This window comes from Triticum dicoccoides, chromosome 6B (genome assembly GCF_002162155.2).
Source record: "Triticum dicoccoides isolate Atlit2015 ecotype Zavitan chromosome 6B, WEW_v2.0, whole genome shotgun sequence".
Classification (NCBI taxonomy): domain Eukaryota; kingdom Viridiplantae; phylum Streptophyta; class Magnoliopsida; order Poales; family Poaceae; genus Triticum; species Triticum dicoccoides.
In genome coordinates, this window is record NC_041391.1 from 475,113,864 (window position 1) to 475,134,372 (window position 20,509).

The window sequence follows — 20,509 nt, forward strand, 5'->3', positions numbered from 1 at the left end:
ACATAACAAGATGCATACAGCCAACAAGTCCAAAAAGTCAAAAAGGAAAAAGAGAAGGCTCAAATAGCTACTACGACAAACTCAAAATAAAGCCAGCCTATGATGTGGCCGATCCTATCCGAAGATCACACCGCCATCCATGGGGGTAGAAAACCTCCCTGATTGAACGCTCCAGCCGAGTAGACGCCATCATAAAAAGGTCTCTGTCTTTCGGCCTCTGCAGGATAGACAACATACGGAGCCATCGCGAATATATATGAATAACCTGCATAGGAGATAAAACACATTTATGGTTAAAAACAATGCCATTCCTGGTGAGCAACAAAGCCCAACATAAGGCGGCCGCCCACACAAGAATGTGTGCAGAAAATTGTTTATCTATTCCCCTCAACCAGTTGCCGAACATATTCCGTGCACTACATGGGGGATAAAGATTCGAAGCTATTTGGACAATGGCCCAGACAGACCGAGCAAACTTGCATTCAAAAAAAATAAGTGTTTAATGGACTCATCATGATGGCAGAAAACACATTTTTTGCACCTTTGCCAGTTTCGTCGTGCCAAATTGTCCCTAGTTAAGATCACCCCTCTATTGAGAAACCATAGGAATATCTTCACTTTTAGAGGGATTTTTAGCTTTCACAATTTCCTGTTATCTATCGGAACCTCGTCATGGTCCATTGCATTATACATGGACTTGACCGAAAACTTGCCATTTTGAGGCAATTTCCATCTAAAGATATTCAGTTCCTCCGACAACTGGATGGCCCCCAGACGGATGAGAAATTCATTCCATGCCGCCAAACGAGGTCCTATAAGGTCCCTACGAAAAGAAATATCCAGATTTTCCTGACCCAAAACTTGTTTGATCGTGACAAACTTATGTCTAGATATCCGGTACAAGCTTGGGTATTGCACACTTAAGGGATTAGTCCCCAACCAGGTATCTTCCCAGAAACGGATTTGGGAGCCGTCCCTAACCGAGAATGTTCCAAATTGGAAAAAGAATTTTTTAGCTTTCATCACCCCACTCCAGAAATGAGAATCGCCAGGTTTCCAATACACTTGGGATATTGCTTTGGAACCCACATATTTATTAAGAATTATTTCCTGCCAAACACCATCCTTAGTGAGTAGTTTATACACCCATTTGCTGAGAAGTGCAATGTTTTTGATCTCAAGGTCCTGGATTCCAAGTCTCCCTTCGCTTTTAGGACGACATAATATGTTCCACCTAGCCAGACGATATTTCTTGGTTTCATTACCACTCTACAAAAAAATCTTGATCTAAAGTAATCTAGACGCTAAAGCACTCCTTTTGGTAGATGGAAGAATGATAGCATGTAAAGAACCATATTGGTGAGGACTGAGTTGATCAAAATTAATCGACCCCCATAGGACAAGAGTTTGGCCTTCCAACTGGTCAGGCGTTTCTCCAGTCTCTCTTCTACATGCTTCCATTCAGCTATAGTCAAGCGCCGATGATGGATGGGGATACCCATGTAACGAATCAGAAATTTTCTGAGATGACAGCCAAAGATTTCAGCATAATCTTGTGCTACTTCTGTGGCCTCGCCGAAGCAGAAGAGTTCACTCTTATGAAAATTGATTTTGAGTCCAGAGAGTTCCTCAAAAGCACATAACAACAATTTAAGGTTTCTGGCTTTTTCTAAATCATGATCGAAGAACAGAATGGTATCATCTGCATATGGTAAAATAGATAGGCCTCCTTCTACCGAATGAGGAATGACACCGGTGACTTGACCAGCTATCTTGGCCCTCTCAACAAGAGTAGCTAGCATATCAGCCACAATGTTGAACACAATCGGGAATGCAGGGTTCCCTTAACGAAGCCCCTTCTTAGTCTGAAAGTAGTTGCCCACATCACCATTTACCTTGATGGCCACACTACCTCCAGATACGAAACTCTCTACCCATCGACACCATGTCTCAGAAAACCCCTTCATGCGTAAAGTTTGCAACAGAAATGGCCATTTCACTTTATCATAAGATTTTTCGGAGTCAATTTAAATATAACCCCATTCAACTTTTTATGATGAAGCTCATGGACTGTTTCATGTAGAACAGCAACACCATCCAATATGTTCCGTCCTTGCATGAAAGTTGTTTGGGTTTGACGACATGGTCTGCCACCCCGTTCAGCCGGTTAGTCGCAACCTTGGTGAAGATTTTAAAACTTACTTTTAGTAAGCAAATCAGTCTATATTGTTGAATCCGACTAGCATCTTTCGTCTTAGGTAGAGGAATAATTTCCCAAAATTTAAACGGGAGATGTCAAGTTTGTGAGCATGCAGTTCATTAAATAGCTGAACCAAAACTGATTTTATCATTTCCCAAAAACTTTGATAAAACTCCGCCGGAAAACCATCCGTACCCGGAGACTTGCTATGTTTCAGCCGAAACACCATAGTCTAAATTTCCCCCTCGGAGAATGGAGAGGTTAGGAAATCATTTTCCGCAGCTGAAACTTGATGAATGTCATGACAAATAGACTCATCCATCTCGAGCGTTGTATCCGCTGATGGACCAAAAAGTTCTTTGTAATACTTAGTAATGAAGTTCTTTAGTGAGGCATCCCACTCAATCCGACTCTCCTCCTGATCTAGAGCGAAGATATGTTCCTTTCTATGTCTGCCGTTGGCCAATATTTGAAAGTATTTCGTATTATCATCACCTAGGACAAGCGAGTCCGTCTTACACCTTTGGTACCATTTAATTTCCTCCTCGCGTAAGAGACGGGCTAACTGCTCATTGAGATGACTTTTTTGCTCAATCTCCATGGCAGAGAGGGGCCTCGCCTCCGCGAATTTATTGAGAGTATCAGTTAAGGAAGAAAGTCACAACTTCTCTTTCTTATAGATGCCAGCGGTGTGTTTGGCCCAACCACGAAGGAATCGGCGCAGTGCACGGATACGATTATTCCATTATTGAATTGGCGTGTCACCATGAGGTTGGCGCTGCCACACTTTTTTAACCAACTCATGGAAACCCTCCCTAGTGAGCCAACCCAGTTCAAATTTGAACTGATGACGGTTCGCACCTGGAGCCGCCTGACCAAAATCGGTAAGCAATGGAGCGTGATCCGATAAGGCTTCGATTCTCTCTAGTGCCCGTACCAAAGCTAGGGGGTACTTAAATTCCTAGTCGGTGATAATTAGTACCCGGTCAAGTTTCTTAAAGGTTGCGATTGCTCTGTTATTGGCCCAAGTGTATTGACGACAAGATATACTGAGTTCCGGTAAATCGAGACTATCAATAACAAAAAGAAACGGCCATCTAGTGTCAAACCCCTCATTGTTTTTTTCCTGCTCATATCGAAGAATATTGAAATCCCCCGATTAACACAGGGTGGGGATTCTCTAGGCAGGTATTGACGAGTTCTTTGAGCGGCGTCATAAACAGCGACCATACTCCTCTTGAGCGGCGCCATAAAAATACCAAGCTGACTGATCAAAATATTATATCCAGTCAATTGACATCTAGTCGCTCCCTTATCTTGTGTTTATTACTACCTCGCTGCAGGAATATCAGAAATATTACCGGCTTCCGTGGACGGCAAAGAAGAGTGCGAGGGAACCACCTGGTTTTGCCTGAGCGCTAGCACGTCGACACTTACGTGCTCTACCGACACCTCCGGGAGCCGCGTGTCACCGCTCAGGAACTGCATGATCTGCCGAATGCCCGGGCGTGCGCTGGGCAGAGGGTGTGAGCACAGCAAGCACAGCTTCAGAACGAAGCTCGCTTCTTCGGCAGGGAAGTCGCCTCGGAGTCGCGGGTCCACGGCGTCGGTGATCGCTCCTTCGCGCCAGTGCTCGATCACCCTGTCCGCCAGCAGGAGGTGGCCGTCGTGCTCGTCCTGGGAGACGGGCCGCCGCCCGCACGCGACCTCCAGCATGAACACGCCGAAGGCGAAGATGTCGGACGCCTTGGAGGCCCTGCCGGTGTGCCCGAGTTCCGGGGCCAGGTAGCCCATGGTGCCGACCACGTGCGTGGTGTGCGGGTCGGTGCCGTGATCGTACAGCCTCGCGAGGCCGAAGTCGCCTAGCCGCCCGTTCATGTCGGCGTCCAGAAGCACGTTGCTCGCCTTGACGTCGCGATGCAGAACCACCTTCTCCCAGTCCTCGTGGAGGTACAGTATGCTGGAAGCAACGTCGTTGATGATCCCCAACCTCTGGCTCCAGCTCAAGACCATCGTGTTGTGGTCGTGCAGAAGCTTGTCGAGACTGCCATTTGGCATGTAGTCGTAGACTAGCAGGAGCTCGCGCTTCCGCCGGCAGTATCCGAGCAACCGGACGAGGTTCCGGTGCCGGATCTGGCCGATGCTCACCACCTCAGAGATGAACTCCTTCATTCCTTGCCTCGATTCGTGCGACACCTTCTTCACTGCAATCTCCGCCCCGGACGTCGGAAGCACGCCCTTGTACACCCTCCCGAATCCGCCGATGCCAAGCAGCCGCTCGTCGGAGAACCCCTTGGTGGCGTGGAACAAATCCTTGTATGAGAAACGGTGCGGACCGAACTCCGTCTCCCACTCCTCTTTTACTTCCGCATACCTGCGCCGCCTCCGCTCAATCAGGACGACAGCGATGGCCAGTGCTAACACCAACGCTGCCGATGCTATCGGCAACACGATATACAGCGTCTTCGACCGGCGCTTGGGGGTCGTGAACGGCAGGGCCGGCAGCTTCTGTATGTTTAGCGGCGGGGCTTGTCCACCGTCCATCTTGAAGCTCCAGGCAAGCACGTAGTGGCGGCTCGACACGACGCCGGTGGATGACGAGAAGCCAACGTAGGCTTTGTCCTGGATCACCGACGAGAGGTTCACGGTGGCGGAGAGCAGAGGCTTCTTGGGCTTGGGCAGCTCAAGGGGTGCCATGGTGACGCTGACGAGAGAGGTGCGCGCGTCGAAGTCCACCCACACCTGCGTAGCCGTGCGGTTCAACAGGCTCATGTTCATGAACGCGCCTGTGCCGTCCTCGTAGTACCCCGCGTTGTCGGCGACGATGGATGAGAGGCCGTCGACGTCGACCCCGACGTGGTTGTTGCTCATGTCCCCGAACTCGGCGTTGACGATGGTGTCGAGCTCGACGGCCAGGAAGTGGTTGCTGGAGTTGCCGTTGTTGGCCGCGTTGGCCAGGCCCATGTACTGGCTCTGGAGCGCCGTGGAGAAGTTTTTGCTCTTGGAGACGACGAAGGCCAGGCCGGGGCTGCTGAAGTCGTCGTACTCGCTGACGATGCCGAACACGAAGGCTGTCGAGAAGGAGCGCGAGGAGGCGTTGCCGTTGGCGGCCTTGTGGAACCGCACGGGGAGAGGGTAGAAGGCGTGTCCTTTTAGCTGAGTCGTGCCGTTGGTGAGCATGAGGAGGCCGTCCGGGGTGACCGTGGCCGTGCCGTCGAGCGAGAAGTTCGCGCCGGCAAAGCCATCGAACGTGAACTGGTCGACGTCGACGGCCGGAGATGCGAGGGGAAGGACATGAAGAAGCAAGAAAAGGAGCAGATGAAGGACGCTCATGGTTGGTTGGCTTCCGCACCTAATGTGCCGTGAGTGTACTGGTTTTGACCCTGAGGCTGAGGCTGTATTTCCACGAAGAATGGAACCATCAGTCCATGTGACTATAGAAGTATAGAACCTTGCTGGCATATGATGTGGTTATCGCTGTACGAGTACGACTGGCTAATCCCAAGAGATGTTTTTATATGTTATAAACAGTTCAACTTGTCGACCTGAAAATTTTGTACTCCCTCCTTTCATCTATATAGGGCCTAATGCATTTTTTAAGACCGCCTTTGACTATTGACAAGATTAATAGTACATGACATGCACAATGTGAAAATCATATCATTGAAATCTTTTTTTACACACGAATTTAACGATGTGCTTTGTGTAAGTTGCATATCATATATTATTATTTTAATATTTGGTCAAAGTTAACCTTAAAAAACACGTTAGGCCTTATATAAATGGAAGGAGGGAGTATGTAAAACGCGTCACCTTAAATTTCACTTACTGCTTGCAATCATTGACTCGACCTACAGTTTCTTTGTCAGCTTACGTGCCTAATTTTCAGAGGAGCACGGAATGCATGCACAATAATTTAATGTAGACCCAACTAGCTGGGGTAAGTCAGCTAGGGGTTGCCTCCAGCGAACGATTCTTTCCTGCGAAACTGTCCATCGAACATTTCCATTTCCCTCGATCGTTCGCTGTAGCCGGTCCAGTTTTTTTCTTCCAAAAAGAAGTTAAAACTTCCTGGCCTCTGCATCAATCGATGCATATAAACATCTTTATTAACTGTTCAACAAATATTACAAAAATATACATCAATCGAAGCCATCACTCACACCTACAAACTTAATAATGTAGAGTGCTCTCATTTCCAATATCTAAAACCGGTGTCGCGCTCAATCCATCCACATAACGTATCGAAACATACAGCCGGTGCAGCAATCCTAAAACATACACCACACATGTTTTAGAAGCCGTCATTATCATCGGACCGCTGATCCATCTTCAGAAAAAAGATCCGCATCATCCTTGTTAGTCCAGCCATCCGTCAACGATGGTGCCCAATGGCACCATCTCCCTGCGCGCAAACTAATGAGCACGTCACGGTCGCCGCCGGTACACCGCAGCACCATGCCGCCAAGTACCAGCAGGCACCAGCCGACATAGCTTGAAGTCTCTGGAGGATCTGTCATGCATAACATTTGTCGGCCAGACATAACTTAACATCTTCATCGAAGCTCCTTGCAGGATGAAGCCGCTCCACCTCCCGCCTCTGTCTTTCAGCGCTGCTCCATAAATGATGCTCCTAAGAGAGAAACGACACGGCATTGTCGTCATCATCCGATCTGGAAGACCAGATCCTAGGATTTCCCTCGGAGCAGCACGAGTGGGTTGACAGTAGTTACACAATGATGCCTTCATCAAGGCAACAACGTAGAACACCGTCGGCTCGGTTTTCACCAGCAACTATGTCTCCCCGCCACTCGCGGCCGGGACTAGATGACGGGTCTCGAGAACCGACCATCCAACCTCAGGACGATGATGTAACACTCGGATAATTAAGCTACAGTAATCCCCAAGTTAGTGGTGCCATGTCATCACATTACTGTTGCTAATCCTCATTTGATCAAAGACATAATTCAAATTAAAGGCAAAAACTCAAATTTCTCAAACATGCAAACAAAAATGTTCAAAGTGGTAAATATTCCATAACTAATTATGGTGGTGAACCAAAAATTTATAAAGTGGTTTAACGCCCTAAACTAATTAAAATAGGGGCTAAAAAGAATTATTAATGCTTTTAAATAATTAAAAAAAAATTCTAAACCTATTTTGTTAAAGTGCCAAATTGTTTGTGGCAGTGGCATAATTAATAATACTAATTTAGGGACTAGGTTTATATTTTACAAAACAAAAAAATAAATTTAAACTAAAAAGAAAACATAAAAGATTAAAAGGAAAAGGAAATGCAATAGAAAAGAAAGAGAAAGGCCCCCGCCTCCCCCCCAGGCCCAGCCCACCACCACACGGTCGCCTTCCCCCTGTTCCCTCGACTGGGGTCGCAACAGGGGCGATGCCCCGCCAGACTACCTCACCGTCCCCGCCGGCGAGAGGATAAGGGCGTCGTCTCGGGCCCCTCTCCCACTTCCCCGCCTCTGCCCACTTCCCCATGCTCCTCCCCCTCTCCCAGGCGCTCCCCTCGCTAGAGCCGCCCCGCACCAGACCGCTGCTTTCGCCGCCCGTCTACGACCACCGCGGCGACCAACGTTCCTGTGTGATCTCGCCTTGTCCGGAAGGAGCTACATCCTCGTCTTCATCCATTGCGGGCCGTGGTTCAAGCAAAGCCGCGCTGATACGTCGGCATCGAGCCGTTCCTTGCCGTCTCGGTCGCCGTCAATCCTTTCCGAATGCCGCCGCCCTGCCGTCTCTCCGGCCTTCTCAAGTTCTCCTCTGCATTCACTGTGAGCACCCGACCCTTCTCTCCCATTTCCCCTCTCGTTTCCTTTGACATTCTGCCGTGCTCGCACGCAACCGGGCTTTAGCCACCGCGCACGATGCTGAGCTCACCACACCCCAAGTCGCGCACTTACTCGCCCTGGACTGCTCCCGTGCGCGCCCGTTGCCCCTTCGTCCCGCACTCCACCCCTGTCCGCCACAACCACGCACTGCTGCTGCCTCGTCGCCCCGCTGCCGCTGCATCTGTGGGCGCCGCTAGCTGCTCCCGCCGCTGATGACCGCTGCAACCCCCCACTCGCGTCACTATGCCACTGCCACTGTGCCTGCTACCTTGGTCGTCGGTGCCCCGCGCGCGTGACCACCCGCTGTGGTCTCGCCGCCAACTGCCGCCCTCGCTTGCACCCACTGATAACCCGCAAGTATACGGGATCAATGTAGCCTCTTTCGATAAGTAAGAGTGTCGAACCAAACGAGGAGCTAAAGGTAGAATAAATATTCTCTCAAGTCCTATCTGCCACTGATACGACTCTACGCACGCTTAGTGTTCGCTTTATCTAGAACAAGTATGAAACTAGAAGTACTTTGTAGGTGTGATAGGATAAGTTTGCAAGTTAATAAAGAACACGTAAACAAAAAGTAGGGGCTGTTTAGATGAAGAAGCAATAAAGTAAATATAGCGAGTGTGGAAAAGTGTTGGTAGGAGTTGTAAAATTGTCTCTAAGCAACTGACTACTTTACTAGACTGGTAATCACTATCGCAATTCTATTTGAGGGAGAGGCATAAGCTAACATACTTTCTCTTCTTGGATCATATGCACTTATGATTGGAACTCTAGCAAGCATCCGCAACTACTAAAGATCATTAAGGTAAAACCCAACCATAGCATTAGAGTATCAAGTACCCTTTATCCCATACGCAAACAACCTACTTACTCGGGTCTGTGCTTCTGTCACTCACGCCACCCACCATAAGCAAATCATGAACATATTGCAAACCCTACAACGGGAATCCCTCACGCTTGCGCGACACGCAGGGCACAATAGGACAACACCAATAATAAAACACGCAATTCAAACCAATCATAGCAATTCATCAATCATCGGTAGGACAACGAAAATCTACTCAGACATCATAGGATGGCAACACATCATTGGATAATAATATGAAGCATAAAGCACCATGTTCAAGTAGAGGGTACAATGGGTTGCGGGAGAGTAGACTGCTGTAGATAAAAGGGGGAAGGTGATGGAGATGTTGGTGAAGATGGCGGAGGTGTTGGTGAAGATCGCGGTGATGATGATGGCCCCCAGCAGCGCTCTAGCACCACCGGAAGCAAGGGGGAGAGAGCCCCCTTCTTCTTATTCTTCCTCGACCTTCTCCCTAGATGGGAGAAGGGTTTCCCCTCCGAGATTGGATCTATCTCTCTGTCTCTCTCTGTTTTTGCATTCTGGGATTCTGCCCTGGCACCGTTTCTTTTATATCCGGAGATCCGTAACTCTGACTGGATTGAAACCTTCGCCCAGACATTTTTCCAAAAATTAGCTTCTTGCGGCCAAAGAAGGGCATCAACCGCCTTACGAGGGGCCCAGGAGGGTGGGAGCGCGTCCACCTGGAGTGGGCGTGGGCCCCTGTCTCATGGACACCTCGGGCACCGTCTCGCGTTGATTTTACTTCCCAAAAATCACAAATATTCCAAAATAATTTTCCGTCCGTTTTTATCCCGTTTGGACTCCGTTTGATATGGGGTTTCTGCCAAACATAAAACATGCAACAGACAGGAACTGGCACTGGGCACTGGATCAATATGTTAGTCCCAAAAAATAGTATAAAAAGTTGCCAAAAGTATATGAAACTTGTAGAATATTGGCATGGAACAATCAAAAATTATAGATACGATGGAGACGTATCAGCATCCCCAAGCTTAATTCCTGCTCGTCCTCGAGTAGGTAAATGATAAAAAGATAATTTTTGATGTGGAATGCTACCTAGCATAATCTTGATCATATGTCTAATCATGGCATGAATATTAAGACACGAGTGGTTCAAAGCAATAGTCTATCATTTGACATAAAAACAATAATACTTAGGGCATCCCAACAAACAATCATGTCTTTCAAAATATCAATGCTTCCAGAACGTTATCCCTACAAAATCATATAGTCTCGTATGCTCCCTTTTCTTAACACAAGGTACCCCTCATGCCTATCCCGGTGTCAGCCAAGCAATTGTTTCATACTTTAGTATTCTCAAACTTTTTCAACTTTCATGCAATACATGAGCATGAGCCATGGATATAGCACTATGGGTGGAATAGAATATGATGGTGGAGGTCATGTGGAGAAGACAAAAAGGGAGAAAGTCTCACATCGACGCGGCTAATCAACGGGCTATGGAGATGCCCATCAATTGATGTCAATGCGAGGAGTAGGGATTGCCATGCAACGTATGCACTAGAGCTATAAGTGTATGAAAGCTCAAACTGAAAACTAAGTGGGTGTGCATCCAACTTGCTTGCTCATGAAGACCTAGGGCATTTGAGGAAGCCCATCGTTGGAATATACAAGCCAAGTTCTATAATGAAAATTCCCACTAGTATATGAAAGTGATAACATAGGAGACTCTCTATATGAAGAATATGGTGCTACTTTGAAGCACAAGTGTGGAAAAAGGATAGTAACATTGCCCCTTTTCTTTTCTTTTTTTTCCTTTTTTTTTCTTGGTGGGCTTCTTTGGCCCCCTTTTTTATTTAGGCTTCTTTGGCCTTTCATTTTTTTTCATGGGGCAATGCTCTATAATGATGATTGTCGGTGTCAAAACCGGCGGATCTCGGGTAGGGGGTCTCGAACTGTGCGTCTAGGCGGATGGTAACATGAGACAGGGGACACGATGTTTTACCCAGGTTCGGGCCCTCTTGATGGAGGTAAAACCCTACGTCCACCTTGATTGATATTGATATTGTGGATGTTTACAAGAGTGGATCTACCACGAGATCAAGAAGGCTAAACCCTAGAAGCTAGCCTATGGTATGATTGTAAGGGTTGTTGTTGTGTCCTACGGACTAGAGCCATCCGGTTTATATAGACACCAGAGAGGGCTAGGGTTACATAGAGTCGGTTACAATGGTAGGAGATCTACGTATCCGTATCGCCAAGATTGTCTTCCACGCCAAGGAAAGTCCCATCCGGACACGGGACGAAGTCTTCAATCTTGTATCTTCATAGTCTTGGAGTCCGGTCGATGATGATAGTCCGGCCGATGATAGTTCGGCTGATGATGGTAGTCCGGCTATCCGGACACCCCCTAATCCAGGACTCCCTCAGTAGCCCCTGAACCAGGCTTCAATGACGATAAGTCCGGCGCGTATATTGCTTGGCATTGCAAGGCGGGTTCCTCCTCCGAATGATTGAAGATTGTGAACACCAGGATAGTGTCCGGCTCTGCAAAATAAATTCCACATTCCACCGTACAGAGAATAATATATACACAAGTTCAATCTGCTGACGTTTTTTGCGGCATGACGTCACGCCACTACCAAGCCATTGCTTGAATCATTTTTTACTCTACCACCTCAGCGCATTTAGCGAAGCGGTTTCCTTGGCACGTCTTGTCGAAGCAGAGATCGTGTTCCCCCTTAATCCGGGATTCTCATCAATACGGACGTGGGTAACCCAACCGCGCCATTGATGGTGACGCTTGGGGGATAAGCGAGTTTTACCAGGCCGGTGGGGGACGCGTAGACTTGCCCGCCCATATAAGGGATAAGGATTCACCTTTTCACCTACGCCTTCTTCCTCCTTTGCTTATCCATCTCCGCGCACTCGAGCTCCAGCGCCCAAGCCCGCACATCTCGTCTCAACCTTCCCCAGTCATGTCTGGAGCGGGAGGCAAGTGGATGACCTCCTCCGTTACGGAGGAGCACATCGAAAGACTATGCAGCGCCGACTACCTGTCCGGCGACATCGCGCACCGGCTGCCCGACGAGGGGCAGCTCATCCCCACCCCCAGGCCCCATGAGAGGGTTGTTTTTCTTCCCCACTTCCTCCGCGGACTGGGCTTTCCACTTCACCCCTTTGTCAGGGGGCTCATGTTCTACTACGGCCTGGATTTCCATGATCTGGCGCCGAACTTCATCCTCAACATCTCGGCGTTTATCGTCATGTGCGAGTCCTTCCTCTGCATCCGGCCCCACTTCGGCTTGTGGCTCAAGACCTTCAATGTCAAGCCGAAGGTAGTGAAGGGCACTCAAGCGGAGTGCGGAGGCGCCATGTTGGGCAAGATGCCCAACGTCCTTTGATTCGAAGGGGCCTTCATGGAATCCGTCAAGGGGTGGCAATCGGAGTGGTTCTATATCACCGAGCCGCGCGACCCTACGTGGGCGGCGGCCCCCGAGTTCAGATCTGGTATCCCCACGCAGCTCACCTCCTGGAAAGAGAAGGGCTTGCTGTGGGGTAGTTCGGAGGAGCTGACGGGACTCCAAGCCTATATCCAGAAGCTGGTGAAGCTCAGGCTGGTTAACATGGTCCAAGTCATGCTCGTCCGCCAGATTCTCCCATGCCAAGAGCGGGCATTCAATCTGTGGGAGTTCAATCCGGAACAGCACCAGGCGCTGAGCGGGCTCTTCGACACGACGTACGAAGGCGCCTGGAGGGTGCTGTTCAAGGGCGCCGAAGCCCCCGCATCCGCGACTGAAGATCGCGGATTTCGCTCGCAGCACCAAGCCGACGAGGTAAGTGATTCTACCCCTTTACGGGACACTTGCTTTTCATAGTTTGACTCTATGCGGGTTTTAATTTCCCCTTTTCCTTTGACAGGACTGGATGAGGAAGGCGGAGCAGATTATCTGCCCGGCTCCTATGCCAGAAAACCCAGTAGACGCCCATCTAGCGAGGCTGCTGGTTCCGGCACCGCACGTGGTGCCGGAGAAGAAGGCCAAGAAGGAGGCCACGGGTGCTCGAAAGAGTTCCCGTTTTCAGGTGTCCGACGACTCCGGGGCGGACTCCTCCCCCGAAAACGAGGAGGGGAAAGAGGACTCTCTCCCAGAGGAGGGAGAGAGGAAGAGGAAGGCTTCCCCAACAGGGGAGGCCGAAGGGTCCAAGAGGGGAAGGACTATTCCCCCGGACAGCTCCGCCAACATCAACGTTGGCGAGGAAGAATGGCCTTCAAGGGCCAGGCCTCCGGCGAGATCGTAAGTATCCGGATTCCTGAATGATTTATAATTTCTTTTTCCGCGTCACATAGTGTCATTCTGATGCCGCATGCTGCCCGTAGTCCGGCCAATGATGATCTCCCCGCTTCATCGAGCGGGTCGTTGGCTCCGTCGGATGTAGACTCCATCCCGACTGCCTCCACCCCTCGCGACATCGAGGACGCCGAGGTGGGATCCCAAGAAGGGACCCATCAGGGGGAGGCTCCGGAGGCGCCACAACGCGGCCTCCCGGACTTTGCGCCGGACTCCACATCAAAAACCGCAGTGGTTCCGGAGTCCGGCCGGCGGCCCCTTCGCACGAAGGGCAAGACCATGACGCCGGCAGCTTCCGTCCAACCGGAGGCGCCGGACAATTTGTTGGAGGCGCTGCAGAGCACTTCCATCGAGGAAGAACACCACACTATTATGAGTGCGGTGATTCAGAAGGTACAGCTTGCCAAGAGCGGGCTGACCGAAGCCTGCAGTAGCCTTCTATCAGGCTTTGAGGTAAGAAGTTAAAAATATGCAATGTAATACCGCATAGACAGTAGCCCCTGATGCTCGATTCGGTGTTCGGAAAGAAAAGCCGGACTGAGGATCTGAAAAAAAGAAGATATACGCAGGGTTGCTAAAAAATTATGTCAATATGGGTTGCAGGCTGCGCTGCTGACCTCTGCCGCACTGACTGCGGAGGTCGGTGCATTGAAGCAGGAGCTCGAGCGGTCCGAGCAAGAGCTCGGCCGTGCCAAGAAGCAGCTCCAGGACAAAGAAGGTGAGTAACACCACTTTGAACTTGTACCTTACAGAAAAGGATTTAGGTTGCAACAAAAAATAACAAGGATAACATGGGTACTGCAGGGGCCACGAACGAGGTGGCGACCCTGAAGGAGGCCGTGTCTGCGGCCGAACGCAATGCGGCCGCGGAACGGGCAGAGCGAGAAAAGCAGGAGGCGCAGGTGGCGGTTGTTCGGCAAGAGCTCCAGGCTCTCATGGAAAAGCATGAGAGTTTGGAGCGTGACTCAAAGACTCGAGAGTCCGAGCTTGCCTCGGCTCTCGAAAGTGCCAAAACTGCCAAGGCCGATGCCCATAAGTCCCTTCAGGAGATTGAGTTGGTGAGGAAGATAGCGGCGGGTAAGGCATTTTTCATGCAAAGCAAGCATGTGAATGTAAATTACGTGTTACTTACCCGAATTCGGAGCTCTCCAGGGGCGTTTGCAGATCTGCCTCGCAGCGTGTCTGATGCCGCCGCATTCTACCGAGCCGAGGAGGGGAGCTCAACGGAGAAGGTCTTCTGGTCTCAGTATGTTGAGGCCGGCCATCCGGTGCCCCCTAGCGACCAGCTGAAGCAGCTGGTCGAGCTCCACAAGGTGGCCGAGCAGGCCATGAAGGGCCTCATAGTCCGGCTGTGGCCTGGAGAGGCCATGCCTGGGAGCTATTTCGGCCTCGTGCGACGGTTGGTGGATGCGTGCCCCCTGGGTGGAGGTTATCAAGCGCTCCGCCTGTATTGAAGGTGCTCGTCGGGCCCTTGCCCGCGCAAAGGTGCATTGGCGCAAGCTGGATGCGGAGAAGCTAATCACTGACGCGCCACCAGCGGGCAAGGAATATCGTACGCCCGAGATGTACTATAAGACTGTCCTGAAGGGTGCCCGCAAGATTGCGGATGAGTGCCCCAGGGATGTAATTATTGAGTAAATTCGCAATGTGTTATCCTGTGCGCTGAAAACTTTGTTCATATGCGCTAAGCAACGCTTGTTAATTTAAAATATTACCTTCTGTGCAGCCGTTTATTAAATCTGAGAGATGGCAAGTCATCGGCTTCAGCCCCCATGCCACGAGTGCTGGGGTGTTCGGGATAAACTTGATCACTCTTGTTCCCATTTTTGGGTCCATCTAGGGAGGCGCTCAACACAACGAACAAGGCAACCAGACTTATAGTGCTTGAACACTCTCACTTAGCCATAGAATTCTATAATTTTAAATTTCGGCGAAGCCCCTAGTATTCGGAAGACCGAATTCGGGGCGCTATCCATGCCTTCGTCGGACATTATCCGGTACTTCGCTCGAAGCGGCGTAGGTCCTTAAGGACCCGAAAAGACCTCTCGAACAGCGACCAGTCTCTCGCCTTATCATGACAGTCAGTTTTAGCTTTCTCCACTGAGGCGTTAACCGGCTCAACCGGGGCGCAATCGCAGTGGTTCTCCCATTGCTACCTTAGCCGATAGAACGGAACGTAAGGTGCCAAACTTGGGAGCCGGGCAAACCCAAATATTGACCCAAGACATGATTCGGAGCCGATTCATATAATGCTATAAGTTCGGGGTGCCGCACTTGTGAAAGTGTTCGGACTTTATCACACCATAATGCGGGGAACATAAGCCCCTGGTGTATTTGGCCGTACCAAAATGTACGGATGCAACATGTCGTAAATGAACATATATATATAAGGTAATGCAATTATGGGCAAAAAGTGCTGCATTTTATTCGAGAAGATCTGCTATGAGTGCGGAATGATACAAATAGTGCGGAAAGCAAGGGATTGGACGAATTAAAGGCGTCTCCCTCCAGGGGTAGGCCGCGGAATGGTGTATTTAACAAATTTAATGCTCGTAATGGAGACCACCTGAGTGTTCGTCGCAGCCTTTGTCCCTCCCTGGCTGTTGCATCATGAGTTCGGCAGGTTCGCCGTCGGACAGAGTTCTGTATAAAAAAAGAGAGAAATAAAAGATAAAAAGAGCGACACACTTGGGAGCCCCTGGTGTGGTCGAACCGCACTCTGGGTCTGTTGTGGTTGTGCCTCTCCCCCTATGCCCATGGTATCTCCAGGGCGTAATTATGTACGCGGAGAGTTTGTCTTACAATTGTGCGAGGGCTGGGGTTGAGGCCGCATTGCTACGCATGCTCGGAACATGCCAGGTGGTCTTGGTTGATGTTGCTCCGGGCGCGTTTGGCCGTGTTCGGTCGTTTAACGGCCGGACTCGAAAATTGCCTTAAAAGGCTGCTCTGTACTTCTGCCGCGAGAGCCGCTGTATGTTCCTCCGTTCGGAGGGAGCGTTCCGTGTTTCCATTGACTGTGATGACTCCACGAGGGCCTGGCATCTTGAGCTTGAGGTATGCATAATGCGGCACTGCATTGAATTTTGCGAACGCGGTTCGTCCGAGCAGAGCGTGATAGCCACTGCGGAATGGGACTATGTCGAAGATTAACTCCTCGCTTCGGAAATTATCCGGGGATCCGAAGACCACTTCCTGTGTAACTGAGCCTGTACAACTGGCCTCGACACCTGGTATGACGCCTTTGAAGGTTGTCTTTGTAGGTTTAATCCTTGAAGGGTCTATGCCCATCTTGCGCACTGTATCCTGATAAAGCAGGTTCAGGCTACTGCCGCCGTCCATCAGGACTCTCGTGAGGTGAAATCCATCGACGATTGGGTCTAAGACCAATGCGGCGAATCCGCCATGGCGGATACTGGTCGGATGGTCTCTTCGATCGAAAGTGATCGGGCAAGAGGACCATGGGTTGAATTTTGGGGCGACTGGCTCCATCGCGTATACGTCCCTTAGTGCACGCTTCCGTTCCCTCTTGGGTATATGCGTTGCGTATATCATGTTTACCGTCCGAACTTGAGGGGGGAATCCCTTTTGTCCTCTGTTGTTCGGCGGCCGGGTCTCTTCCTCGTCATCGCTGTGTAGCCCCTTGTCACTGTTTTCGGTGATTAATTTGCCTGCCTGCTTGAATACCCAACAATCTCTGTTGGTGTGGTTAGCTGGCTTTTCGGGGGTTCCATGTATTTGACAGGAGCGGTCGAGTATTCGGTCCAAATTGGACAGGCCCGGAGTGGTTCTTTTGAATGGCTTCTTCCGTTGACCGGGCTTGGAGCCTCGGAATCCGGCGTTGACTGCCGTATCCTCATTGCTGTCGCCGTTAATGCGGCGTTTGTTTTAGTTTCGACGCGACCCGCCATTGCGGTCCTTGGTATCCGGACTGCCAGCGTTTTTGCTGAGGTTGTTGCTGCGAGCTAGCCAGCTATCCTCTCCCGCACAGAAGCGGGTCATGAGTGATGTGAGGGCTGCCATGGATTTTGGCTTTTCCTGTCCTAGGTGCCGGGCTAGCCACTCGTCGCTGATGTTATGTTTGAAGGCAGCGAGGGCCTCTGCATCCGGACAGTCGACGATTTGATTTTTCTTTGTTAAGAACCGTGTCCAGAATTGCCTGGCCGATTCGTCTGGCTGCTGGATTATGTGGCTTAGGTCATCTGCGTCCGGTGGTCGCACGTACGTGCCCTGGAAATTGTCGAGGAATGCTGCTTCCAGGTCTTCCCAGCATCCAATTGACTCTGCGGGCAGGCTGTTAAGCCAATGCCGAGCTGGTCCTTTAAGCTTGAGCGGGAGATATTTGATGGCGTGAAGATCGTCGCCGCGGGCCATATGTATATGGAGGAGATAATCCTCAATCCAAACCGCGGGGTCTGTTGTGCCATCGTAGGATTCGATATTAACGGGTTTAAACCCTTCAGGGATTTGATGATCCATTACTTCGTCAGTGAAGCATAGTGGGTGCACGGCGCCTCTGTATTGAGCAATATCGCGACGTAGCTCGAGAGAGCGTTGTCTGCTTTGTTCGGCCCGGCCGGAGTAGTTGTATCCGGCGCGACGGTACTCGTCGTGGGTCTTGGGGCGCCCACGTGATCCATAGATAGATCTGGATTGTCTTGCCTTGTCCTCCAATATATTGCCTTGTCCTCCAATATATCCCGCAAGTCCGGCGCGTTCCCCCGTGGCTTCATGCTTTTTGAGCGATGCCGGGGTACGGTTTTGGTGGAGGGCTTGCACGCCTCTCTGTCGCGGCCACGAGGTGGTCGGTCTGCCGTATTGTGCGCTGGTGATGCAGGTTTGTACGCTTCCTCCTCTAATCGGGGGAGCAACTTGCCTTTTGGGTAACTTTTGGAGGGGCATTCGAGTTCATACTCTTCGGCCGCGAGGACCTCGGTCCATTTGTCGGCCAGTAGGTCTTGATCAGCTTGAAGCTGTTGCTGCTTTTTCTTTAGGCTGTTTGCCGTGGCCATTAGCCTGCATCTGAAACGCTCTTGTTCGACGGGATCCTCGGGCACAACGAATTCGTCGTCGTCGAGGCTTGCCTCGTCTCCGGAGGGAGGTAAGTAATTATCATCCTCGACCTCTTCGTCTGCCGCCCTCTCGTGAGGGCTTGCTTCTGCCTCCTCCTGCACTGGATCGTGTTGGAGGGGGTTGTCTTCGGCACTTTCTGGGGTGTTATTATCTCCTGTGCCGGAATCTCCATTCTTGCTGTGGCGGGATTTAGAGCGGCACCGCTGACGTTGGCGCTTGGGCTGTTTCTTTAAGGAATCGGCCTCCGTTGCTTCTTCGCCGCCCCCTTCTTTTGGGGTGTCCACCATGTATATGTCGTATGACGAGGTGGTCTTCCAGTGTCCTGTAGGCACTGGTTCTTGATAGTCTCCGGCATCGTCGTCCATACCGTCGATGTCTTCGGAGTCGTAGTCGAGTACGTCGGTTAGATCGTCGACGGTGGCTACGAAGTGGGTGGTGGGTGGGCTCTGAATTTCTTCGTCGTCCGTGTCCCAACCATCTTGGCCGTAGTTCGGCCAGGGCTCTCCGGATAGCGAGAGATGCTTCAGCGAATTTAAGATATCGCCAAAGGGTGAGTGCTGAAAGATGTCCGCAGCGGTGAATTCCATGATTGGCGCCCAATCGGATTTGACTGGCAGGGGCGCAGGAGGTTCGGAGTCTGGCAGAGAGTCCGGCACCTTGGAGTCATGAGCTTTATGCGGGACAAGGTAAGTGTTCGGCTCCATCGCCGTAGAAGTTGCAGCTCCCGAGGCGGTGTCCACCCATCCGTCCTCGATCTGAGCGATCGGCTCCGAACTATGGGTCGGAGCGGATTCGTGTGCGGCCTCCAAGGTGCTGTCCGGCGGTAGAGTTAGGTCATGCCCATTGTGACAGCGCGACACGCTCGGCTGTGGCTCAGATCCATCGAAGATCAAGTCTCGGCGGATATCGGCCGTGAAGTTTAGGCTTCCAAACCTGACCTGACGGCCAGGGGCATAGCTTTCGATCTGCTCCAGATGGCCAAGTGAGTTGGCCCGCAGTGCGAAGCCGCCGAATACGAAGATCTGTCCGGGGAGAAAAGTCTCACCCAGGACTGCGTCGTTGTCGATTGAAGAGGCCATCAAGCCTATCGGTGACGACACAGAGGAACTCTCAATGAAAGCACCAATGTCGGTGTCAAAACCGGCGGATCTCGGGTAGGGGGCCCAAACCTGGGTAAAACATCGTGTCCCTTGTCTCCTGTTACCATCCGCCTAGACGCATAGTTCGGGACCCCCTACCCGAGATCCGCCGGTTTTGACACCGACAATGATCATCACACTTTTATTTACTTACAACTCAATATTACAACTCGATACTGGAACAAAGATATGACTCTATATGAATGCCTCCGGTGGTGTACCGGGATGTGCAATGATCTAGCATAGCAATAACATCAAAAAACGAACAAGCCGTGAAAACATCAAGCTAGCTATCTTACGATCATGCAAAGCAATATGATAGTGAATGCTCAAGTCATGTATATGATGATGATGGAAGTTGCATGGCAATATATCTCGGAATGGCTATGGAAATGCCATGATAGGTAGGTATGATGGCTGTTTTGAGGAAGATATAAGGAGGCTTATGTGTGATAGAGCGTATCGTATCACGGGGTTTGGATGCACCGGCGAAGTTTGCACCAATTCTCGAGGTGAGAAAGGGCAATGCACGGTACCGAAGAGGCTAGCAATGATGGAAGGGTGAGAGTGCGTATAATCCATGGACTCAACATTAGTCATAAAGAACTCACATACTTATTGCAAAAATTTATTAGCCCTTGATACAAAGTACTACACGCATGCCCCTAGGGGGGAGGTTGGTAGGAGTTAACCATCGCGCGCCCCCGACCTTCACGCAAAGATAAACAATCAAAATACAATGCACGCCAATTTGGTTACATAGTTAGTAGACCATACGTGCATGCTTTGGGAATCACAAACCTTAACACCAATATCCTTACTAAACACAACCATCTACTAGTACATCCCACATATTATCATCTCTATATCGCAAAACTATTGCAAGGAATCAAACTTATCATATTCAACGATCTATAAGTTTATGTAGGATTTTATGACTAACCATGTGAATGACCAATTCCTGTCATCTCTCTAAATAGATATAAGTGAAGCAAGAGAGTTTAATTCTTTCTATAAAAGATATGCCCACGCTCTAACAAATATAAGTGAAGCAAAAGAGCATTCTACAAATGGCG

At 50.3% G+C, this 20,509-nt stretch overlaps 1 protein-coding gene across 1 annotated transcript; it reads right to left on the reverse strand.

The window, feature by feature from the left end:
* Positions 1 to 3,233: 3,233 nt before the first annotated feature.
* On the reverse strand, positions 3,234 to 5,582 carry LOC119322048 (L-type lectin-domain containing receptor kinase SIT1-like). The gene has a single exon (XM_037595554.1). It carries the CDS (start codon positions 5,531 to 5,533, stop codon positions 3,530 to 3,532), a length of 2,004 nt encoding a protein of 667 aa, XP_037451451.1. The 5' UTR covers positions 5,534 to 5,582; the 3' UTR covers positions 3,234 to 3,529.
* Positions 5,583 to 20,509: the final 14,927 nt, after the last annotated feature.

What these genes read in the sequence shown, in the direction of transcription:
- LOC119322048 (XM_037595554.1), bottom strand. Translation starts at nt 5,533, where the DNA reads ATGAGCGTCCTTCATCTGCTCCTTTTCTTGCTTCTTCATGTCCTTCCC.